At 49.7% G+C, this 25,726-nt stretch overlaps 3 protein-coding genes and 1 non-coding gene across 4 annotated transcripts; all 4 read right to left on the minus strand.

Moving 5' to 3' along the window:
• Positions 1–6,900: 6,900 nt before the first annotated feature.
• LOC117839829 (pistil-specific extensin-like protein) lies at positions 6,901–7,982 on the minus strand. The gene is made up of 2 exons (XM_034720256.2): positions 7,686–7,982; positions 6,901–7,582 (listed from the first exon to the last, which is right to left on the minus strand). Exons 1-2 carry the CDS (start codon positions 7,873–7,875, stop codon positions 7,245–7,247), a joined length of 528 nt encoding a protein of 175 aa, XP_034576147.1. The 5' UTR covers positions 7,876–7,982; the 3' UTR covers positions 6,901–7,244.
• A 13,096-nt stretch (positions 7,983–21,078) lies between these two features.
• Positions 21,079–22,459, minus strand: LOC117839360 (cytochrome c-type biogenesis protein CcmE homolog, mitochondrial). Its single transcript, XM_034719672.2, has one exon. It carries the CDS (start codon positions 22,349–22,351, stop codon positions 21,575–21,577), a length of 777 nt encoding a protein of 258 aa, XP_034575563.1. The 5' UTR covers positions 22,352–22,459; the 3' UTR covers positions 21,079–21,574.
• A 389-nt stretch (positions 22,460–22,848) lies between these two features.
• Positions 22,849–25,212, minus strand: LOC117839361 (arsenate reductase 2.1). Its single transcript, XM_034719673.2, has 3 exons — positions 25,028–25,212; positions 24,762–24,900; positions 22,849–23,242 (listed from the first exon to the last, which is right to left on the minus strand). Exons 1-3 carry the CDS (start codon positions 25,111–25,113, stop codon positions 23,072–23,074), a joined length of 396 nt encoding a protein of 131 aa, XP_034575564.1. The 5' UTR covers positions 25,114–25,212; the 3' UTR covers positions 22,849–23,071.
• A 159-nt stretch (positions 25,213–25,371) lies between these two features.
• LOC117841211 (U1 spliceosomal RNA) lies at positions 25,372–25,532 on the minus strand. Its single transcript, XR_004637235.1, has one exon. It is a non-coding gene; the product is annotated as a U1 spliceosomal RNA (small nuclear RNA).
• Between the last annotated feature and the right edge of the window lie 194 nt (positions 25,533–25,726).

A 25,726-nucleotide genomic window follows, 5' to 3' on the forward strand; every position in this document is an offset into this window, starting at 1 on the left:
GTCTATGAGTTCATACTCAATGTACTGGCTCTTGAACTGCTCCCGAAGCTGGATCCCCACCCCTCCGACTACTTCTGTGTGGTCCATCTGGGGCTGGGGCTTCACTCTGAAGAACTTCCCAAACAACAGGAAGTAGGGCTGAATGCCAAAGAAGGCTTCACAGAGGTGCATGAAGATAGCAACGTGCAAAATAGAATTGGGGTTGAGGTGGACTAGCTCCAGATTGTAGTACCTCAAAAGACCCCTAAAGAAGTCGGACGATGGCAGAGCCAGCCCACGCTCAACGAAATGCGCGAATATGACTATCTCATCCGGGTAGCTCTCTAGAGGCCATGGATTGCCGACTGCATCTCTCCAATCGATGAATTCCTTCTCCTGGAGAAGATCCACATCCACCAGTACTTGGATGTCCGCCTCTTTCAAGATGGATTTCTTCCAGGCGTAGGTCTGATTTGGTGGCGCCGTCTGGTCGGTCTTCCCATACTTAGACGCTGGCAGTTGGATTTCCTTTTCCTTCTTTGTGGTCTTGCGCTTCTTGGTCTCCGTCGTCTTGCTTGAGGATGCTTTCTTGGGCGCCATTACTCCTAGAGTCTTCGTGCGCATAAGCACGGGGGCTGGGCAGTGGAGGAGGAGGGCGCACAAACTCAAGAATGGAAAGCAGCGGCACTAGGGCTACAATGTAGAAGATGAATGGGTGCAAGGCTCTAATGAAATGGAAGGGATAAGTTCCTTCGATATTTATAACCACGGCACAGTTAACCGAGAGGCGAGAATTACGGGGAATATTTTGTTTTTAAAGCCCTCAGTTATCGCTGTAACAGTTTTCAAGTTTTTTGGAAGAGATAAGATTTCTAAAGGTGAACGGTCACGTTGACCAGTGGTTGATGTTGGGATATGAGGTAGGCTATGCTAGTGCAAAACAAAATTTTCTACCGCATAAACTAGGAATAACTGTTGTTATAGATCACGGGATTACCACTCGATGCACAGGTGTGGAAGTTGTAGATACGTATCGGGGCAGCGAAGTTGAGCACACATCGACGCAGTGTAGTCGAACACGTCGACCTCGAGCAGCTCCTCAGCAGCTCGTCCACGTGCAGTGACTCCCTCCTCGTGCCGCGGCTCGTCAGGCTCGTCGTCGACTCGACAGGTTCCTCGTCGGAGCTCTCGTGCGGCGGCTCGTCCAAGTGCTGCAGATGCAACACCTCCAAGGTATTCACACGTGCGGGGAGGAAGCATCGCAAGCCGGACTGGTAGGTCCGTGAGTTGCAACAAGGCGAGGGTGTGGGATGCGTGGCTGTTGCTGGTGCGAAAGGGATTAAACCCTAGGGTGCCCCACCCCTCAATATATAGGGGTTCCTAACGGGCCTCTGGGTCCGAGGCCCATTAGTACTTCTAAACCTAGTCCAATTTAGATCACATCCGAATTGGACTTCCAGCCCTTTAAGTGTGTGACCCTATATGTTCATATACGTATAGACATGGCCCGAGTACTCCTACTCGGCCAATAGTTAGTAGCGGCCTCTGGCAAGACATACTAACTCCTATACGCACACGAAGATCATATTAGACGAACCATCACAACATCATGTACATGCTATTCCCTTTGCCTCACGATATTTGGTCTAGCTCCAAGCTGACCACTCTTTCTCGATGCTGTGATTCGGAATCCCTTTCTAGGTTAACTCTTAACCTCACATAGCATGGCCATGCATTTCCGGATCCAATCACTCAAGAGGCCTAGAGATATCTCTCTCAAATAGAGAGGGGCAAATTCCATCTTGACTGACCATGCCTCACAGCATGCTTCTTGACAAACTCGAAAGCTACCCTTATGACTACCTAGTTACGGTGTAGCGTTTGATAGCCCCTAAGTAAGTCGAAGTCTTGAATGAGATGAAATCTCCGCATTACGTGTTTGTTCTTCCGGTGATTCCTTGGCTCCTTTGCTTGCACAATAGCCCCATTGTTATCACAGTAGAGATTCAATGGGCTAGACGTATTCGGGAATACACCAAACTCAATAAGGAAATTCCTTATCCAAACACCCTCCTTCGTGGCTTCTAAAGCCATGATGTACTCGGCTTCTGTCGTAGAATCAACCACCGTCTCTTGCTTGGAACTCTTCCGGCTAACAGCACCACCGTTTAGCGTAAACACAAATCCTGATTGTGATTTTGAATCGTCTCTGTCGGTTTGGAAACTAGCATCGGTGTAACCTATTACAACAAGCTCCTCCTCACCTCCATCGACGAGGAACATATCTTTAGTCCTTCTGAAGTACTTAAGAATGTTTTCCACCGCCGTCTAGTGATTCTCACCCGGATCAGACTGGTGTCTGCTTGTCATACTTAGCGCATATGAAACATCTGAGCGAGTACCTATCATTGCATACATGATAGATCCGATAGTCGAAGCATATGGCACTCTACTCATGCGATCCCGCTCATCAGTAGTCGAAGGACACTGAGTCTTGCTAAGGTGTATGCCATGTGATATGGGTAAGAACCCTTTCTTTGCCTCTTCCATGTTGAACCATTTCAACACTTTGTCAATGTAAGTATCTTGGCTTAATCCTATAAGCCTTCTCGATCTATCTCTATAGATTTTGATGCCCAGAATATATGTTGCTTCCCTTAAATTCTTCATCGAAAAATTATCTTTCAGTGAAGTCTTTACGAACTCAAGCATAGAAATGTTGTTTCCAATCAGTAATATGTCATCCACATATAAGATTAGAAATACTACAGAGCTCCCACTAAACTTCTTGTAAACACAAGACTCTTCTTCGTTCTTAATGAAGCCAAACCCTTTGACCACTTCATCAAAACGAATGTTCCAACTCCTAGATGCTTGCTTCAACCCATAAATGGATTTCTGAAGTTTGCATACCTTTCCAGCATTGTTCGGATCGACACAACCCTCGGGCTGCATCATATACAAGTCCTCAGTTAGATTTCCATTCAGGAAAGCTGTCTTGACATCCATCTGTTATATCACATAATCGAAATATGCAGCTATAGCTAGAATAATCTTAATAGATTTAAGCATCACTACGGGCGAGAAGGTCTCGTTGTAGTCAACTCCTTGACCTTGTCGAAAACCTTTTGCGACAAGTCGTGCTTTATAGATGTGAACATTTCCATCCATATCTCTCTTCTTTTTATAGATCCATTTGCACTCTATGGCTTTAACACCATCAGGCGGGTCAACCAAGTTCCAAACTTGATTGTCTCCCATGGACTATGCATATATTATAGTTCTAGCTAGATGGTAAGCAAACATATGGTTCTCATTCAAAGCATCTTTAAACCACCACCTCCGGTCTGACTCCCGAGAACCCCCACCTTACACGGTGTCAAACCCCATCACGATCCCACCTATCAGTGCAGGCAGTCTAAGGGCATGAACATAAAGCACATGTCTAGCTGTTATGATAGATCAGGCATGCAATTCTAGTCACCATGACTAGAAGAACACCCTATGCAATCTACTACGTTAATAAATTGCAATAAACAAACTCATAACAGTAGAAATCATCAAATGAGGCATATGGATTGCTATCGAATCGGAACTCTTCTATTACTTCACCATGAATGATTGTTCATCATAAGATTTCCACTGAGGCCATACTCGCGCCTTGTGAATCCTAGCCCCAGAACTCTGGCATGGATCTTCATCGCAGGGTGATCACACCAGCTAGAGTCTAGCCTAAACTAGCCTTTACACAAATGCACAGCCCTCAACTCTCTGTAGATGGTTGTCCCTCAAGTCCTTTATGGGGGTGCCGATGGAGAATTGTGGTATTTATACCCTGTAGAGGTCGTAGTCCAAATGGGAATTCGAACGGGCGAGGGACAGGCCCAGGCCGATCGGCCTAGCCCTTCCTTTTATCCCCTCGCGTTCAACTTCATCGCCAAGTCTTCTCTAATGTTCTAGAATCTTATTTTCGCTTGCATGCAGGCTTGGCTCGACGATAACCTCAGGTTAAGGATGGATCTTGATAACCTTTCAAAGTGTTGCTTGCTTCATCTTGATTCCGAGATCAACTTGCAATATCTTCAGGAACATAGCCCCTAAGTCTTTTTGAAGGAATGCGCGCCGAAGATGAGCATGAATAGGCTCCATGGGATCCTAGGCTGATCAGCTTAGACTCCATAGGCCAATCAGCCTAGGCCCTTTCTAGGGCCTCTGGCATTCATCTTTCTGTGGGTGATTGTTGGTTCTGGCCTCATCCAATTATGCTCTAATATAGATCAATTTTCTACGAAAATAGAATATCCTCCAAAATGCAAGGCATATGCGAAAACGGCTCAATTATTAGGTATAATCAATGTAAATGGTGTCATTTGTATACCAATATTGAAGATAAACAGGGGTAAAAAGGTATCAATAACGAGCGCCAAAAGTCAGGTTATGCTCATTTTTTGCTATAGGACACGATGAATTTATGGTTTTGTCTCTAGGATAATATAGGTGGGAGAAATAACATGATGCCCTCAGCTTCATAGCTCCCTTATCTTTTTTCTACATGCATGTATAGATTATAACTCATTCTGAAATTTGTAGAATGATGCAATGCTATATTTCCCATGTGTGTATCTCCTTTTTCTTTCAAAATTTGCACGAAAATTTTGTAAGATGAGCAAGGGGCATAATGGCCTTTCCCCATGCTAGAGTGCCCTACAGACAAAACCATATATTTATAATGTTCTACAGCCAAAATCAAACATAATGGTATTTTGGAGGCAAAACCAAACTCTTTTAATGTCGTACGGACAAAATTTTGTTCTTTCTAGCTGAACATATGCAAAGCACATGATAAATGCTGATAGAGCCAATATAGGGCAACACTAATTAGAGCAACTCCAGCAATAGCTCTTAAATCAAAGCCTTCAAAGGTCAAATGGAGGTTCTCTCTATTTTTTAAGAGCCACAAAAATATCTCCAGCTCCAACAATAGCCCCATGGGTGGACGGCTCCCTAGAGACCCCTAGGAATGGAGGGTGGAGGGAGAAATTTGGAGGACTCCCCAAAATAGGGAGGCAAGTAGAGGGCCTACTGGAGTGTGTGTTTTTACTTAGCCCTCCAAACTTGAGTTAGGGGGCTGTTTAGAGAGTCTGCTAGAATTGCTCTAATCCGTTGGGGAGGCCTCTAGTGGTCCATTCTAACAACCCTGTATTTTTCATTTTTCGGAAATGTTTTATTTTCTGTAATTTTACATCTTTGATTTATAGACTTATATACATAATTTTTCAGTATGAGTTTTACCTACTAACTTATTAGAATATATTGTTAGAGAAGCTTCACACATAATTTTTTTACGTATAACATCTCCACATAACTTCTTAGGAAAACTCTTTGGTGGCAATTTTCAGCACAACTTCTCATGAACAAGGGCGGAGCATAGTGCTGGCCAAATAGCCCATGGCCCTTGCCTAGGAATTTTGCTTAGAGAGCGTTTAGGACCAGTTTGGTAAGGCTCCTGTGGCTCCAGCTGAAGCCCCACCAAATAGTTTGGTCATAAATAGCTCAACTCCTAGAGCATTAGAGGAGCCAGAGCCGTTTTATATGGAGAAGTCGGAGTAAAAAAAAAGTGACTCCGACTTCTTCTCATTTTAGAAGGAGCTGAAGCCCTACCAAATTGGCATTTAATTCTACCGCTTAAGCACAAACAAAATGATAATCTGGTCCCTCTACTGCGGTTAGGCCCCTATCGTTTTAGTTTACAAACCAAGCTCCGCCGCAGCACATGAGAATCCTATCTGAGAGATTATTCGCATAAAAGATAATTTCTGCAAACAATTTCTCAGCACAACTTCCCATGAGAATGCTAACAGGAAAGACCCTATAGCGATTGGCGTGTTTTTGGGAATTTCTCAGCACAACTTCTCATGAGAACGCTAACAGGAGAGAACCTATAGCAATTGGCGATGTATAAAATCTGTATCTTACTCTTTGCCCTTGTCAATCGAACAAGTTTATAGTTGATTTACAAGGAATGTAAGTGCAATGCATATTAACACTTATAAAAAAGCTTGGAACTGTGTGAAAAAGTTTGAGACTCTGCAAGCCTTGGCCTGGGATAAGGCCTCCTCCAACGGGGGCACAGCTAGCTGACGTTGGATTGCTGCCACCGTGGAGGAGAGAGAGCGCATGAAAATCTTGACGCTAGCGTTAGCTTGGAACAAGAGACTAGCTCAATCACACACACCGAGGCAAACTTGGGACCCACGCCCATTGATCCCTCTCGCTCTCCCGTGGCCACGGCCTGGGGGAAGGACGAGTGGGCGTCGACTGCCTGCTCGCTACCGGCCGAGGGAGCTGACGCCCACAGGCCACGGCAGCAAGACCGGACGGCCGGGTGGTGGCGCGACGCAGGCACGCAGCGGCCTGCGCGACGCCCACCAAGCGGCCGCGCGCGAAGGCCCGTGCCGGCGAGGAGCTTCGGGCGAGCGGCGCGCAGGCCTGCACGGGCAAAGCCACGGCGCCGTCGGGCGGTCGGTGGTAGAGCTCCTGGGCATTGGCACGCGGCACGAGCTGGGCGGCGGGCGGCTGGCACAACTGGGCGCGCCGGCGACCATGTGGCTACCCCATGAACGGCTCAGCGTGGCACCGAGAGGGGATGAGCGGATTATCGTGAGGAGGAAGAAGGGCCAAGAAAAAAATATTTTACCAGGTGGGATCCATATCTCGAGACGCGTGTTGCGTGTTATGAGTTAAACTGTTGAAGAAGTCTACTCTTACTGCTATCTCTTGTTGACATGGATCTGCCATGTAGACCTTTGAGCTAGCATGCCGACTTAACTGTTGGAGCTGGCCTAATAGTGATTAATAGCGAATTGCTTCCTTCCAAATTATTGAAATTTAATGTCATCGTGATTTCACTTGCACTGCAAATTCTCACAAAACATCACGTTGCAAGGGAGATTGGATTCACAAAGTTCTGCCAGAGCACCAGCGTTCGGGTCAAAACAAAGCAGCAACCAACCAGTATACACTATGAGCAGTCGTAGCAGATAGCAGAGCATGTTACAGACAGGAGATCCTGATCGCTCTACGTGCAAACCAACACAGTATAGCAATTCAACACACATTGATCCACTTCTCCAAACGGACTTCAACTCATCAAAAGGGAAGAAAAAAACAAAACAAAAGATCTTGAAACGAAAAATGCTAGCGTAATACACCGCGAAAACGAACGTACGGCGGCGATCGACCGGGCCAGCGGCGGGTAGTCATCATCAGTAGCCGCTGCTGCAGGCGGCGTCGTCGTCCTTGACGTCGCACCGCGGCAGGGTGTAGTAGTAGGGCCCAAGGGCGTAGGTGGCCCTGTCGGGGGAGAAGTGCGTGAGACGGGACGGCTTCTCGCCGGCTCTGCCGCCGTTGAAGTTGGTGGGGACGGCGCAGCCGGCGTCGCCCGAGGAGGCGAGGCGGACGAGGCACCGTGACGCGGTGAGGTCGCAGCCGTTCACCTTGCTGGGCACCTCGACGTTGAATACGCCCTGGCCGTCCGTCGCGTCCGAGCCGTGGTACACCACCCGCCCCCTGTCGTCCACGCACGTGATGCCCACCACGCTGCCTGCACACGTACGTCGATCGGTGTTAGCCGGGGTCGTCGGATCAATAGATCGTATCAGCATTCAGCGGCATGTTCTAGGCATGGGGAACGAAGGTGAACGAACCGGGGATTGGCCTGGCGTTGTAGGCGTAGGCGTTCCAGTTCTTGGTGCAGTCCTGGCACTGGACTTGGCCCGTCACCGTGAACGTCGACGGGTGGTAGTCCGGCACCCGCGCCTCGGCGCGCGCCGCCGCCGCGATGACCACGGCGGCCGCCAACAGCGCGAGCATGGGCATGCCCCTGATCCGCGCCATCCGATCCTTGCTGCGCTCGCGTTGAACCTTTGGCGCGTGCCCCGGGAGAAGATCAGACAGGTGTTTTGGTTGCCGAGCTAGAGCGCGTGGTTGGTAACTGAGCCAGGCTACGCAGCCGTCGCTTTTTATCGGGTAGGAGTTCTCTCTCCTGGCGCACGACGTGAGCCCAACTCTTCCATGGATTCGGCCATCGACGTGCGCGCCAGCTTCTGTCGTTGTCATTTGATTGCTAGCCTCAGGCGCGGAGGCGCGGCCACCCAATCCGTCCGTCGTGGAGGCCACCCACGTCGGGAGCGCGGCCTCAGGCACCGCGGCGCTCGTTAGTCGCGAGCACGCGACGCCAACAGGCACCGCGGCGGGCCGGCGCGCACGGCCCCAACCGACATGTTGACCAGCACCGAACATATACAATACAGCCCCGAGAGGTCAGCGGCAATCATGGGGCCGGGACGCACACGTGTCACGGCCCCAACGCTGGTCTTCGTCTTCTCCCAACCTCGAGAGACAAGTCGAGTGGACGAACTCCAAATTAAAGGTCAAAACCACCACAGCGATCTTCGGGTTCACGGAGAGACCGCGCGCTTCCGCCATGGCTGATGAGTGCCGGAGTGGCACCCGACGCTTGGCGCCCGCGCCACCGGGGCCATGCGCGACGCGGCCTGAGGGGCTCGACCTGTTCTAGTGCCCGCGTCTACGTGTCCTGCAACTTTGCCACGGGCACGGGGCTCCCCTCGCTAGCGCACTCCCGGGGGCCGCTCGCCGAGGGCATTTGCGCTCTCGTCGGCGCCGGGATGCCATTCTGGAACCGTTCCGGCGGTGGCCGTGCTGGCCACGTCTTCGTCGCGTCACTACGAGCGCGAGTTCGGCGCCTGCTTCCATCTCATGGTGAGCAGCTCAATACTAGTAGCTCAGAGCAGCTTCAGTTCAATCTATCGCTGTGGTTGCCTTGGAGCCTGGTACAAAAAATCCAATCTGGCAATGTTGACTGCTTGTGTTATTGGCCATGAACAAGGGGGTTGGCTGTGTTGCGTGATTGCGTCCATTTATTCTTGCGAAAAGAGAACCTAGTAAGTTGACTGCTTGATGCTGCTACTTCAGCCACTATTTAAGCCGATCATCACAAAGCCTCCAACCTCTAGTTCAGCCAACTTTACCCGTTTCCATTTCCTGTTATTCTTCAATGACCAGAAAAAAATACACTAACCTGACGACAAGGTGGCCGAGGGACACCAGACAATCCATCTCCATGAAACATGTCGTGGCAACCAACCTGACGACATTAAAGAGATACAGACTATTTGTGGGACCCCGTGAAACCGAAAGCATTGGTTCTTAACCGTTGGATCCAGAAGGGGGGATGCCATGTGGTAGATACTGAAGGAGCTTGCAGTGAACTAGGCCGGTTGCAACAGCAGAAGGGAAGAACTGGCACCCTGCAGCCTGCACTTCGATGGAAAACTTAAGTACTGAACTGCAGTCATGCCATCAACCCAAAATTTTTGTGGGAAGCTACAAATGCGACTGACCCGATTGATCATCGTCGGCAGGCACCAGGCAGTTTCAGAATGCAGGTCATGCTCATGCCTTGATGTGCCTTAAACCTGCAGAAAAACCATATTCCTTGGCCTCCTAACGGTTGGGTACTGGCACTTTCCTGGGGATGCTGATTGTGTCAGCAGACAGTGGCTTGAGAAGCTTTAGAGTTTGGATGCAAACCATTCTGTCGGAATGCAAACCAATTCTGTCGGATTTGCAATCCGATGGAGGATTGTTAAATTCTTTCTAAAAATGAATGACTTTGGTCTACTTGCTCCGCTGAAGACCAACCGACATGATTGACTGTTTTGCTCTTGACTTATTCAGAGACATCTAATTGCGTGTTGTACCTCGGTAATTTGTTGTTGTCCAGGCTTAACTTGAGAGTGCAGTGCGATCATCATGAACTAAGATTTTGGAAGTGTGCAACTTCCACAGAGTACGCCACGCCATCATGAAGACATGAACTACTTAGAATATTCGAAGTGCATAATAGACATGCCGAATTGTCAACGCGAATACTACCTGTTGCAAACATGTCCTTAGTAACAACTAACCCAATCCACTGCAGCAATATTTACAGAACAAAGCCCTGAACCGGAATATAGTTCTGAACTAAGTAGTCCTACTCAACAAGCAGAAATAGATTTCAGATCCCAATTTTGAGCGTTCAGGGTACTACTTAGCTTCTTCCTCTCCATTGCTTGTTCGATGGAAGCTGCAACAAAGGAAGGCTTGTAAATTCAGAGCGGAGTACGAGCACATGAAGATAATAAGTTCTAGTAAATCACAGGAGGAAATTTCTTTATGCATTCTTTTGTTTGGGCGGGTAGAACAGAACAGAGTAACAGAGCAATGCATTTTGAGCACGATGACAACAAATCTGTACAAGGAAAAACGATGAACAGCCGGGCCTGTTAAGTGTTAACTGAAGAATGAAAGCAGATTACTGTCTGGTGTATGAAAAGAAAATGATGCATGTGCATTAGAACAGCACAATTGGATAAGAAATGAAATCAAACATAACTGATATTCAAGAGTTGAACAAAACTGAACTGAAGTGGCATTCCCCATCACTGTCCAAACAATCGGCATTTGAGAGGCAACACTAGCATGGCAATGGCAGCACGAAATTACAGAGCTAATAAAAAGAAATCTATCAGATAATTCATGCATAGAGGGGATGTTCCAAAGAGAGGATTTATGCATGCAAAACGAAGAACAAGAGCAAGATGATCAGCTTACAGAAGACACGCATCCATGCCGATGAGTCAGGGTCACTGATCTGCGGGCGCTTGACGAAGAGGAAATCCCGGAGGGACGGAGCCAGCTGTTAGCGCCTCGGGCGTCAGCCGCGCGGGGTCGATGCTCGGGTAGAGGATGATCGCGAAGTCCCTCATGGCCCTCAACCCCGCGGCGTACCTCTTGCTCAGCATCTCGTCGATCCCGGTGCTGCTCGTGTGCTCCGCGTTGATGACCTTGAGCTGGCACTCGGCCCTGACGGCTTTCACCTTGGCCGCGTGCTCTGCTTCCGCCGCGTGAAGATCCTCGGTGAGCTGGTGGACCTTGGCCATGCGCTTCTCTTTCTCCGCCTGGAGCTCATCCTTCAGTCGGCCGACCACGGTGGCGTGCTCGGCTTTGGCCGCCTCAAGATTCTCCCAAAGCACCTTCGACTCAGCTCTCTCCTGCCCAAGGACTCCAAGCGTCTTGGCGTGCTCTGCTTCCGCTGCCTGGAGCTTCTCCTTGAGTTGGGCAGCGTCGGCCGTGTGCTCGGCTTTGGCGGCCCCAAGCGCCTCCTCCATCTGGGCGGCATGGGCGGTGTGCTTGGCTCTCTCCTTCCGTAACTCGTCCTTGGCATTGTGGAGCTCCTCCTCGGTCCTCTGCACCGCCTTGTACGCATCCATCAGTATCCGCGACGCGGAGTAGTGCTCGCCGCCATCGCCATGAGACGGTCTCTCGGGAGTGACCAAGTCCGGTGGTGGCGATGATTCCGTGGCGATGGCCAGCTGCTCTGGAGGTGGAGAGGTGATGGCGCCCAGGGATCTGAACTTCTTCTTCGGCGGGGGCATGCTCGCGGCAGCGTCAGCGTTGGGCTCCGCTTTGTGGAGGAGCTCCATGAGAGAAACGTTCCACTTCTCTTTCTCGGACTCCAGTCTTTCTATAGCCTTCTTCTCGGCATCCGTGGGCTCGGGATCGGCGAAGCTGGCCGGCTCGGGCGTCCCCCATTTCTCCGGGCAGCGCCAAGGCAAGCCAGACGACAGGGACTCGAGGAAGAAGAACTTCTTCTTCCACCCTTCGTTAGAGGGAAGATGGGCGTCGGGCTTGAAGAGGCGGCGGCTCGGGGAAGCTACGATGTAGTACCACCCGTTGGGGCACATCTTGAAGTTGAAGTAGTGCTGGAACACGGCCACCGTCGGCGGGACGCCGACGCCATCGCACAGCTGCACGAAGCCGACGAGGTAGCGCCACGCGTTCGGGGTGAGCTGGCTCGGCGCGATGCTGTAGTGGCGAAGGTAGTTGACATAGAAGTCGTGGAGAGGGAACTGCACGCCGACCTCGAGCATGCTGTCGAACACGCATATGATGTTGGAGCCCTCCGGCATCGTCTTCCAGGGCACCCACCCGTCCTTGGCGAGGAGCGGCTTGTAGTCCTCCCCGACGCCGTAGTTGCGGCACAGGCTCAGGAGCATCTCCTCACTGTCGTGCGAGGACTTCATCCCCCCAACCTCCTCCGCCCAGCAAGGGATGCCCGCGCCGCCGCCGGCGTCCGATGTGGCGGCAGGGTCATGCGGCTCCGGCGATGGCGCATCAACCTCCATGGCGTCGTGCTGGGTGGGGAGGAGCCGAGGAGAGGGGAGGGGCCAGCAGCGGAGCAGGTTGAGTAACTAAGGCCCTCTTTGGCACGGCTTATTTCGGCTTTAGCTTCATCTATTTCACGCAAATCGAGACACTGTAGCGTGAAGCCGTTTTGTAAGCCGGGACTAAAATGAACTAGAAGCCGGGTGAAGCCAGTTTTTTTGGCTCACCGGCTTTGGCTTCACCGGTGAAGCCGTTTTGGGATGAGCCGTGCCAAAGGGGGCCTAAAAGGGTGTTCTGTTCTCTGAGTTCTCTCACTCACCACTCTACCAGAGGCCAGATCGCTCGCCGCAATCTGGAATTGCTCTCACGCTGATGTGCTTTTACGAGTAAAATATATTCTAAGCAGTAAAAAAGGTACTCCTGATATTTATTTGTCCTAATAGGGAGCCAAATTTTGATTTGTTTTTTCTCCCTTCTTAATCTTCCCTCAGATTCATGATTGCATTATATATGTGTGACCTTTATGAGAAATTTTAGATTTTATCTACTTTATAGCATGACTTGCTTGAGAATTTAACATGTAAGCTGTGAGCCAATATTTGGATACATCCTTCATGGAAATATCTACACTAGTTATATTATACCTACGCGATGCTAGCATTTGTGTGCAGTAGCCTATGGTAATTGCGTCACGGCATCATCATTTTTGTTGCTGCTCTCGTTTCGTGCAGAGCTACATTTGCCACCCGCCACATTTTCTAGTTCAAGTAAAGGAGAAGAGCAACTGGAGAGCTAGCATGGAATCTCACAATAAGGAGTACGGCTGATGAGGCAGAGATCCAGGACCAAAGAGGATTCATGATCAGCATCGAGCCCTCCTGGTTTATTTATATATGAAAAATGATTCACGATACATTCTGTATAAACCAGAACACCTGGAAAGTGAAAACTGACTGGCTGACCCTATTTGGGGTCCCAACTAAACTTTAACCCGGTTTGTTTGGGCTTCCCAAACACCGAGCTTTTCAGTTCGGCTTTTCAGCTTCGAAAAGCTCCCGAAAGCCCATCCCATATGGGAAGCCCGAAAGCCAACCAAAACGAGTTTCCAACGGTAACTTCGTTAAAATTACAGCCCATGCCACCGCCAAGTGTGAACCGTTATTTTTCTTTTCTATCTCGTCTCCTTCGTCTGGCCCATCCACCCCCGACTCCCGTGACCGTGAGCACCGAGCGAGATCCAGCAGCAAGGAGGTGCCGCTCCCGGCCGGCGGACTGCTCCCGGACTGCCGACAGCGCGCGGCCCCTCCTTAGCCTCGCCGAAGGCCGCCCTGCCACTGCCGCCGCGGCGCCCCTCCTCAGACCCGGGGGCGGGCGAGCTCCAGGCGGCGGCTTCCGGCTGGAGGAGCGGGGGAGGGGACGACGGCGGGGCGACCTGTAGGCGGCGGCTTCCGGCCGGCGCGAAGGAGCGCGGGGGAGGGGACGGCGGCAGGGCGGGGAGCGCGCCATGGGAGGCGGAGGCGTGGAGCAGCTTGGCCAGACGAGAGAGGGTCGAAGATAAGCCTGATATGTGGATCCACAGAACATATATCTTCGAAAAGCTAGCCAAACAACCCAGCAAAAGCCAGCAACAAACAGCAAAAGCCAGCTTTTAGGAACCTGCCGCTCAAACGAACAGCCCCTTAGTTAGCTAAAAGTTAGGTCTAGGAGCTTCAAATGGGTGGACTAAGGGCTTGTTTAGTTCCAAGTTCTTAAAATTTTAGCTACTAAAAATTTTTAGGCAGCTTTCTAAAAGCTCCTAAAAAACTGTTTGGTTCCACCTCCTAAAACTGACTAAAGGCAATAAATGCTATGGCAAAAGGACCATGATACCCTCCCCATGCCCTGCTCCTTCTCTGCCTGGGGCCTCTTCTTCACTACGCTCTTTCTCGCCAGCGCCGTTTGGGAGTGAGGCGAAGCCGGCAGGCCCAACCTCACTTCAACATCCTCAGCTCCAGCGGCGGCGGCCCAGCTCCACGCCGTCCGCGGCCTGCACCTCTCCCTAAGCCATCCGACGAGTCGTGGAGCAGGAGGAGGGAAGCGGCTTGGCGATGGCACCAGAGGTGAAGATGGCTCTAGAGATCACGCCTCCCGCTAGCCGCGCACTCTCCCACGCGCCGACCGCGCTCCTCCCCCGTGGGGCCCAAACGGCTGCTGCTGCGGGTGCCTGCCCCTAGCGCCTCGGCCTTCGCGTTGCCCTCCTCGAGGGGGAACGAGCGGCCGCCGGTCAAGAGGTGGGAGTGGGAGCGCCGCGGTCGGCCCGTGCGGCAACACGAGGGAGCGGGGGCGGCGGATCCGGTGGGGGATGGCGTGGCCGCCGGTGAGAGGCCGCGGGTGCTGGCGTGGAGGAGGGAGGGAGCGGTGGCGGGGTTGGGGAGGGAATCGAGCGGCGGTGTGCCTACGGGCTGTAGCAGCGTGGGGGAGCATGCGGTCTGGAGGTGGGTGCGGGGGCAGTGGCGGGCGGTGGGAGGGACGCCGGCGGCAGGCGGAATGGCGACGAGGGGCTGGGCCGGAGGGAGGGAGGGTAGGAGAGAGAGGAGGGGCAATAAACGAGGGGCAGTGGGGGTTCAGGATGGGCTTTAGGAGGTTTTAGGAGGGACGGCGGCGGGGCGAGCTGTAGGCGGCGGCTTCCGGCCGGCGCGGAGGAGCACGGCGGTGGGGCAGGGAGCGCGCCATGGGAGGCGGAGGCGTGGAGGAGCTTGGCCAGACAAGAGAGGGTTGAAGATAAGCCTGATATGTGGATCCCACATAACATATATCTTCAAAAATCTAGCCAAACAACCCAGCAAAAGCCAGAACAGATATCTTTAAAAAGCTAGCCAAACAACCCAGCAAAAGCCAGCAACAAATAGCAAAAGCCAGCTTTTAGGAACCTGCCGCTCAAATGAACAGCCCCTTTGTTAGCTAAAAGTTAGGTCTAGGAGCTCCAAATGGGTGGACTAAGGGCCTGTTTGGTTCCAAGTTCTTAAAATTTTAGCTACTAAAAACTTTTAGGCAGCTTTCTAAAAGCTCCTAAAAAACTGTTTAGTTCCACCTCCTAAAACTGACTAAAGGCAATAAATGCTGTGTCAAAAGGACCATGATACCCTCCCCATGCCCCTGCTCCTTCTCTACCTAGGGCCTCTTCTTCACTACGCTCTTCCTCGCCAGCGCCGATTCCTCGCCAGCACCATTTGGGAGTGAGGCGAAGCCGGCGGAGCCCAGCCTCACTTCAACATCCTCAGCTCCAGCAGCGGCGGCCCAGCTCCACGCCGTCCGTGGCTGGCACCTCTCTCTAAGCCATCCGACGAGTCGCGGAGCAGGAGGAGGGAAGCGGCTTGGCAATGGCGCTAGAGGTGAAGATGGCTCCGGAGATCACGCCTCCCGCCAGCCGCGCACTCTCCCACGCGCCGGCCGCGCTCCTCCCCCGTGGGGCCCAAACGGCAGCTGCTGCGGGGTGCCTGCCCCTGGCGCCTCGGCCTCCGCGTTGCCCTCCTCGAGGGGGAGCGAGCGGCCGCCGGTCAGGAGGTGGGAGTAGGGGCGCCGCGGTCGGCCCGTGCGGCAACGCGAGGGAGCGGGGGTGGCGGATCCGGTAGGGGATGACGTGGCCGCCGGTGAGAGGCCGCGGGCGCTGGCGTGGAGGAGGGAGGGAGCGGTGGCGGGGTTGGGTAGGGAATCGAGCGGCGGTGGGCCTGCGGGCTCTAGCGGCATGCCTGCGGGCTGTAGCGGCGTGGGGGAGCATGCGGTCTGGAGGTGGGTGCGGGGGTAGTGGCGGGCGGCGGGAGGGACGCCGGCGGCGGGCGGAATGGCGACGAGGGGCTGGGCGGGCGGGAGGGAGGGTAGGAAAGAGAGAGGGGGCAATAAATGAGGGGTAGTGGGAGTCCAGGATGGGCTTTAGGAGATTTTAGGAGGGGGTGGAGCTCCTAAAACTTTTTTGAAGCTTTTAGATGTGTTTGATTCTTTAGACATATTTTAGTCACCTTTTAGCTCGTAAAGATTTTAGGAGGTGGAACCAAACAGAGCCTAAAAGGTGGAGTAAACTTTAGTTGCATCACAAATAAAGTTTAGTTCACTAGTCCACCAAACCCATCTAATTCCAGCTAAAAGTAGCTAACATGTAGCAAAAGTCACTTTTGCCCACCCCCACCAACCCACCCCTCCCCCTTCCTATTTCCTCTCCCACCTAAGGGGGTGTTTGGATGCACCCTGTTTATTACTTTGTCACATCAGATGTTTGATACTAATTAGGAGTATTAAATATAGTCTAATTACAAAACTAATTGCACAGATGGAGTCTAATTCACGAGACGAATCTATTAAGCCTAAATAGTCCATGATTTGACAATGTGGTGCTACAGTAACTGTTTGCTAATGATGGATTAATTAGGCTTAATAGATTCGTCTCGTGAATTAGTATAGGGGTTCTGCAGTTAGTTTTATAATTAGCTCATGTTTAGTCCTCCTAATTAGCGTCCGAACATCTGATGTGACCCTCCTAAAGTTAACCTCGTATCCAAAGACCCCCTAAGGGTAAAATGGATTTTAACATCTCCTAATTGCCTTTTAGTCCTAGGATCCAACTCACTTTTAGCCAATTAAACTTTAATCCCAACTAAAAATCAGTGTTAGACGATCCAAACAGGGAATTTTATACTCTCCCACCCAAGGGTAAAATGGATTTTATACATCTCCTAATTGCCTTTTAGTCATAGGATCCAACTCACTCTTAGCCAATTAAACTTTAATCCCAACTAAAAATTAGTGTTAGACGATCCAAACAAGGCCTTAGTTGACAGGTGAATTCCTGACTGGCACCTGGCATTGAGAATTTGTTCATAGCATAGAGCGGAGCAGATATGCAGACGGCGGCAATCTTCAACTCTCAGAGCAACCCAAAGCTGGTGATTCCTTTGCAAGGAAAGAAACAGCCAAACGATTCAATCGGAAAGTATAGCATTTTTTTCTGACAGATTCAATCCAGGTCCAAGCAATAACAAGCAATCAGCGCAAGCAGCTGCACAGCACGTCGTTACGAAGACATCCAACCATCGAGCATTTTGCACCGACAGAGCTTCCTCAATACGGAGGGGGAGATTTTGTTGGGATACGAGGTAGGCTACACTAGCGCAAATCAAAATTTCTACCGCGTAAACCAGGAGAACTGCCGTATAAGGATCATGGGATTACCACTCGACGCACTACTGGTGCGGAAGATGTAGATTCGCGTCGATGCAGCGAAGTCGATCAACGTAGTCGTACGTAGTCGATCACGTCAACGTCCAGCAGCTCCTCAGCAGCTCGTCCACGTGCAGCAAGATCGCCCTCGTGCCGCGGCTCGTCGTGGCTCGTTGGCGGCTCGTCCAAGTGCTGCAGGCGCAACACCTCCAAGGTATCCACACGTACAGGGAGGAAGCGTCGCAAGCCGGACTGCTAGATCCGTGAGTTGCAACAGGCGAGGGCGTGGGAGGCGCGGCAGATGTATTTCGCCAAAAGGGTGTGAACCCTAGGGCGCCCCCACCCCTCTATTTCTAGAGGTTCCTAACGGGCCTCTGGGTCCGAGGCCCATTAGTACTTCTAAACCTAATCCAACTCGGATCACATCCGAATTGGGCTTCCAGCCCCTTAAGTGTGTGACCGTATGGGTTCGGATACATATAGACATGGTCCGAGTACTCCCACTCGGCCCAATAGTCGGTAGCGGCCTCTAGCAAGACGTGCCAACTCCTATATGCACACGAAGATCATATCAGACGAACCATCACAACATCATGTACATACTATTCCCTTTGCCTCACGATATTTGATCTAGCTTCAAACCGACCGCTCTTTCTTGATCCTGTGATTCGAAATCTCTTTGTAGGTCAACTTTTAACCGTACGTAGCATGGCCATGCATTTTCGGATCCGATCACTCGAGGGACCCAGAGATATCACTCTCAATCAGAGAGGGACAAATCCCATCTTGATTGACCATGTCTCATAGCATGCTTCTTGACAAACCCGAAAGCTACCTTTATAACTACCCTGTTACGGCATAGCGTTTAATAGCCCCTAAGTAGGTCGATCCACATCTTGAATACATGCGACAATCTCAGGTCTAAGGACAAAGCGTATATGTTGTTTGAAGAGAGAACTACTTCTCGTGTTGGGTCAGTCCTAGCACATGTCTCCACATGTGCCCACATTATTAGTTCAACATCTTCATGTCCATGACTTGTGAAACATAGTCATCAACTAATACATGTGCTAGTCTAATATTCATGTGTGTCCTCACATGAACTCCGACTAGGGACAACTTTATGAACTCCGACTAGGGACAACTTTAGAATAACCATACAAGTAAAAGAGTTTCACACACAATTCACATAATTGCAAATCAATTCAAGTAGCCTTTAATGGATATTCAAGGAACACAATATAAATCATGGATACAAATGAAATATCATCTCTATGATTACCTTTAGGGCATACCTTCAACAGATTTCACCCCTTTGTTATCTGTGTTGTGCTCTGTTTTCCAATGAAATAAAATTTAGAAATATCAAGAGAAAACAAATATGTATGCATGAGGAACTCAGAATGTGGTGCTGCTAAAACATCAACAGATATCCAAAGTAAACAATAACAACAACTAAAAGCCATCTGAACTCAATCTTCAATAGGGTGCAAGCTGGAGACTAGGCATTTGGGACCAAACTACAAGCCAGGATCACTGCACTTGTATTTCCGGAATCCGGACAGCATCCCAGTAGCAGTTCTTGTAAGATAAGACAAATATTTCTTTAGACAGCCAAATCCTCATTTAACCATTCCTCAAATAATTTTACCATGTGCGGTGCAATCAAGTGATGGACATTGGAGAACATAACCTAGCAGGTTATTTGGATACTATCTTCACAAGGCCTAGATACTGTGCACATCTTTTCCGAAAACAAAAACAAATGCCATCGATATCCAAAAATAATAGACATGACCAAAACTGAGAAACTTCACAAGCATATAATCATTAAAAGCAGATTGCTGTCTGCTAAACTTTTCCACAATATAGACACTTTATCTTTTAATCAGTATCATTCCATATATCGACAAACAAGTGCTGTTCCTTAGCAGCAAAAAGAGCCTAGTGTCATTGGTTACCACCTATATGGGCACGTAAAGCCTTCATTCCCACAACATTAAAATTGTATTTGCACAGGTGTTCAAGTCCAAACGATCTTTCAAGTGACAGGTCATATGCTCAGAACTTAAAATCAGGTTTCAGTCTGCATACTAGTCAATGTCAGGGCATATATTGGACGAGGGGTTCAAGTTAAGATTTAGTTGTGTTTTTTTTCTGTTCAAGCGCTAAAAGGACATCAAGATATATTTGCATAGAGTGAACTTTGCAACTTGAGAATAGAGTCAAATGACAGCAACTGAAGCTAATTAAGTAAAACACAAACACACCAGAGATCGAACAATACATAACCAATATGAACCCAATAGAAACTAAACCACATGCCTATTAACACCAACAGAACTGGGTACTTGGATCCCACTACAAAACCTCCAAGAATACACAATAAAAATTCATATTACTCGATGGGAGGAGTATACTGATAATATTTAAAAAAGAATAAATATAGCCATGTTCAATCATCAGTTCTGTATCCCCTAAAAAACTGCCTTATCCCCAGGCCAAATATACTACAATCACAATAGTTTGAATTGAATCCTGCTGCAGATATCTCCCAATTCCAGTGGGGAATCAAATTAAAGTCTACTACTCGCATATAAGATCTACTAGTAAATCAATAGTAACTCATTCCAAGGAGTATATCAATAGCATTACTTCAAAACAGAACAAATGACATCGAGATTCAAAAGTAATAAACACAACCTCCACTGAGAAACTTCACAAGCAATAATTGAAAGCAGATTCTGTCTGCCCAACTTATGAACAGCCATTCCAAAATATAGATACTTGTATATTTTAATCAGTATAGATGATGTTCCTTAGCAGCAAAGAGAGCCTAATGGCATTGGTTACAACCTAGATCAGCAGTTAAAATTTTGCATTTGCACTGCACAGGTTTTCAAATCCAAAATCTTTCAAGTGAAACAGGTGATACCAGACCAGCCACTAGTCCCATTTTTTCTCATAACTGCTGATCCTGTACAATTTAAATTACTCACATGTAGTTTGTGATGTTAAAATGTTCAACATAACTTCTTTGGGCAGCAGTAGTGCTCAGGGAAGCAAACACAAGATATGTTAATAAATAACCGTTTCAAAATTGGAGCTTAATCAATTAAACAATATTAAAATCCTTACTGCTGTCCAGTATTCTCAACTTGAGAAACAGAAGTAATATGTTTAATTAGTGAGAAAGAGAGCAATATGTACATATATACACGATACACGGCATGGCTATCACCTGATAATTTTCACAAGCTTTTCTGCACTAAAAATAGAGCTCCAGTTAGCTGATTCAGCTACCATACACTAAATCCTAGGGATTGTACCACTTCCATCTATCACGTGGTCATAACTCAAAATCAGGTTTGACTTTTCATACTAGCCAATGTCAGGGCATATTTTTGGGTGAGGGGTTTGGGCTGAGATTTAGATTGTCTTGAACCGCTAAAATAGCATCAAGACATAATTATAGAGTGAACTTTGCAACTTGAGAATGGACTCAAATCAAGACAGCAACTAAATCTAATTAAGTGAAACACAAACACACCAGGGATCAAACAATACATAACCAATATGAATTCACTCGAAACTAAACCACATCTATCAAGATAAACGGAATTGGGTACTTGGTTCCCATAAAAAAACCCCAAGAACTACACAGTAAAAAAACCCATATTACTCAATGGAAGGAGTATACCGATAATATTATTTTGTTTAAAAAAGAATACATATAGCATCTGTTCAATCATCCACTTAAATTATCCCTCTAACAAAAACTGCCTTGTCCCCAGGCCAAAAATACTACAATTACAATAGCTTAATTGCGCTGCAGATATCTCCCAATTCCAGTGGGAAATCGAATTCAGATCTACTTATTCCTCACACATAAGAACTAGTAAATCAATAGTATTACTCAGCGAAAGGAGTATACCAATAGCATTACTTTAGAAGGAATCCGTATAGCTGTGTCCAATCATGATCTGTCATTATTCCCCTAACAAAAATTGCCTGATCCCCGGCTCACAATACTACAATCACATCAGCTTAGAATCAAATCGAATCACGCCGCAGACATCCCTCAGCTCCGTTGTGAAATCAAATTCAAATCTACCTACGCCTGATGACTCACACTTAAGATCAGTAAATCTCAAACCGTAAGGCAGACAAAATCTTACGAGGTTGCCTTTGCTCCCTCCGCCGCGGCCGCTACAGTCGTCACCTGAGCGGCGGCCGCCTTGGCATCGGCCTCGAGCTGCTTCTTGTTTCGCTCGAGCGCCTCGGCGACCTCCTTGGGCATGTACTTCTCGTCGTGCTTGGCGAGCACCTCGGTGCCGCGCAGGAAGCACGCGCACTCCCGCGCCTTCTCGGCCACCTTCCTCCCGTCGTCGCGGCGGAGGTCGTCGGTGAAGGGCTTGAGGAACCCCTCGACGACGACGGAGTGGCCCTCGCGGAAGAGGTCGGGCAGGGCGCCGTCGTAGCGGACGAGCACGTCGGTGATGAGGTCCGTGACGACGAACTCGATCTCGGGGGAGGACGGCGAGGGGTGCGCAACGGAGCCCTCGAGGACGAGCCCACCGAGGCGGACGCGAGACTTGGAGGGATCGGCGGTGAACTTGGCGAGCGCGTCGGTGGGCGTGACGTAGAAGACGAGCTGGTCCTGGAACGTGGCGAGCACGGCCACCACGAACCCGCCCGCGCAGGCGAAGGCGAGCCCGTAGGACCAGAGGCGGCGGGTCTGGAGCTGCCGCGCGCGCGCCCCGATGTCCACGGCGCGGGGGCGGGAGGAGGGCCCCGCCCGCCGCGTCGCGGAGGCGAAGGAGCGGAAGGGGGCGAGCGGGGTGGAGGTCGGGGTGCCGGTGGCGGCGTGGGGGGTGGGGATGGGGCCCGGGGTGTGGAGGAGGGCGGAGAGGAGGCGGGTGCGGGAGGGGAGGAGCCGCGAGAAGGCCATGGGTTCGGGTCGGGTCGGGGACTGGTGGGATCTGGAGCGTGCGGAGGCGGAAGGGGAAAGGCGTGGCCGGGATGGTCGGCTGCCGATCGGCTTGTTGCGCACGGCACGGCGCACGCCGGCGTGGGCCGCGCCGGGCTGGGGTCTCTGTCTCGCAGTCGTGTGGTCAGCGGCTGCTCCGAGCGAGCCCAGCACGCGCCCCCCGTCGGTCTTCGGGGAGACGAGAGGGGAATTCAAGTTGTTTCATGTAGATGTCAGGGGTAGAGAAAGAGATTTTTTTGGGTGCATTTTGGTACTGCACGCCGAAAGTTTATGTTAAGTTTGTTCGACATTCCCTTGTAAAATTCTTGTAACATTTCTTTGGTGATGAGAAGTGTTGAATTTCGGATCTTAAAAGGTGGGCAACCGACCAGAGTATGGCGGTGAAAGAGTTGGGCTGTGACTGAGAAAGTCAGTGTTGCGGTAAACAATTTGATGCACAGAACTACAGGGCACAGGCAGAAACATAATAACAGTATCATCTTTGCAGCCAATCTGAAATGAATCAGTACCGTGGAGTGTTTGTATCTGACAGTACAGTGGTAGTTAAGCAACGAAGTTTCCACAAAATAGCATTGCCAGTTAACCCAATGAACTCTCGTGTAACGAGGCGATGTGAGCGAGAGCAGAAACGGAGACCATGCTGATCGTTGATTGTGAAGGCCTGACATGGAACTCGTGTGTTCATGAGCACGTCCCTTTGCAAGGAGCGTCGGTGCAGCGGCAAACAGGCTGCCCTGAAACCTCCCATCCGTTAAACCCGAGCTCCAGTACCATGATGTTCTTTATCTCTGAATCCTCCTTGGTCTCCGATAGATAGTCAGAGAACATCCGAGCACATGTTGGACCTCGCACCTGGAGTGCAGTGATACAACAGTTAGGAAGGGGAAAAAACTATTTTATTTACATATAATCCCTGCACTGGACTGAAAGATAAGATTTGGATATAAAATGAAGACTATAAGAATAAAAGAACACAGATAAAACAGAGGAAACAGGACTTGCTGCATTGCTGTTCCTGCCATCAGATACTCCATCCGTCCCAAATTACTATTCGTTTTGGCTCTTCTAGATACATAACTTTTGCTATGTACCTAGACATAATATATATCTAGGTGCATGTCAAAGGCTATGTATCTAGAAAAACCAAAACGAATAGTAATTTGGGACGGTGGGAGTAATAGCGATGCTGCTGCCAAACTAACACAGTTTGGGATACTAACAGCGCATGAGATATGAGCATCACTATTCATTAGAGAGTAAAATTGTAAAAGGTCTCTGCTCCAGAAGAAATATCGAGTGGGTACAACTCCTAGCTATCAACTACAGGTGGAAGTAGAGCTAGATGATGAGATTTAGATAAGACTGTTCAATTGGTCATCTATTTCATCAGATAATGTTTGGAAGTTAATGGATGTTTAAGCGTTTAGCAAAACCAAAGCCATGGGCATAATAATCAGCAATAACATCATAGGCCTTGCATTCTCTATAGAAGTTAAAACAGCATCACAGCGTATATTTCATTAAAGTCAAAAGCAAGCTGTTATCTGCAATTTCACACACATTTCTTAATAAGCAAAAAAAGAAGTTACAATTGGATGTGACATGTTAATTCTAACTTCCTGTGTGGCTTGTCAATAAAACAAAACAAACTCCCTTTGTGCTTTTCCCCAAGGGAAAGATTTATTGCGTCATTTGCAACAACCATCCAGTGGAAAAGGAAAGGAATGCCTCTGGATAGCAATTTTTTCTTAGATACCTCCCACAAGGAAGATTCTGAATCCTGAACTTGTATCATTATTCCTAGCTAAAGCTAAGGCATCCTAAACTTTTTTGTTTCATACTAAAGTTTGACCCAAACATGAAAACCTGAACAGAGCATTACATATACAAGTCTAATATGCAGGACAGAGCAGTGCATATACAGGTCTACTATGCAGGCCACCAGTATGATCAAGCTAACGAAATTACAAGGGTAGGGCAGTTAATTTAATCAGAGGAAGGTACATGTGGAGACCACGCTCAAAAACAAATTGGCATCACCAAAGCTGTTGTTGGCTTAACAATTGCATAGTCTAGTGGACATCTTAACAGTCAAATGCTAATATGATGTGCATTGTGCAAATTATCAGTTTCCACAGGAAGATGAAGATCAACACCTCTACTGAGCTGACAATCATCTGTGCCTCAAACCAACACATATATGTTTCCATTTGCAAAAGCGAATCAAGCCAACGGACGTGCGATAGTTCCTAGAACAGCATTATCCGGGGAGAATCAGATTCCCCTGTATGTATAGGGAACGGGGCAGAGTAGTTGCAGGGTGCGGAGCTTCGGATAGAAGTGAGAGAAACGAGGACGGCGGATCTGGGACCTGGCTGAGAGCGCAGTGGAAGACGAGGGTGTCCTTGCCGCTGGCGGCCTGCACCAGCTCCGGCATCCGCGCCGCGAAGCTGCCGCTGGCGAAGTGGTGTGACCCCGCGATGTGCGCCTGGTAGCTCCTCTCCTCGTCCCTTCCGTTTCCAATCGAATTCCCCAGCAACACACGGAGAGGGCAAAATCAGAATTCTACGCTCCGATTTCCAAATCGGCGCGGCGTAGGGCAGCGCAGCACAGGCATCGGCCCGCGGACGTACGTACCTGACGTCGATGATGGCGACGCGGGGATTGCCGCGCGCCATAGACACCAGCTTCGCCGCCGACACGTACGACACGCTCCGCGCCATCCCGCTCGCGGCTCGCCTCCCCTCGCCGTGCGTCGTCTGCGGCGGCTGTGATTTTGTTCAGGTGAAGAATCAGAGAAGACGTGGTCCTCAGATTTTTGGCAGGCAGGGATGCCGCGTGGATACGTAGGCTATTTCTGCGGCCCATGAGGAAAGCCCAGCTATAAACTTAAAACCTGATCCATTCGTAAATATAAACTTATAACAAGGCCCAAATAAACTATTAACGTAAAGTGGACAAAAGTTTAATTTCAGGAATTGGCGGGGGCCGCGCGAACGCGTACCCCCTCTGCCACAAATTATGACGTCCACTCTCCCACTTGGGGAGATGGTAAGCCAACGCACCCACAAAGTGCAATGTGGGCCATTGACCTAGGCCACGGGCCTTCTTGATCGCCCGTCGACCCCGTCCAGGTAAGTATGTTGCAACGAGGGCAGGGGCGCTGGTTATGTAGCCTCCTCCGTCGTCCCACCCTGCGTGAGGCAGCGTGGTGGTACTAAACGAAACGTGGCCTCACCCTGCGCGAGCGCTGGTGCTGCGTCGATTCGTTATTTCCGTGGGCTAATTCCGCGGCCCATGAGGAGAGCCCATAAAATTTTCGGACTCGTGCGCGCG

The sequence above is a fragment of the Setaria viridis genome, chromosome 9 (assembly GCF_005286985.2).
Source record: "Setaria viridis chromosome 9, Setaria_viridis_v4.0, whole genome shotgun sequence".
NCBI lineage: Eukaryota > Viridiplantae > Streptophyta > Magnoliopsida > Poales > Poaceae > Setaria > Setaria viridis.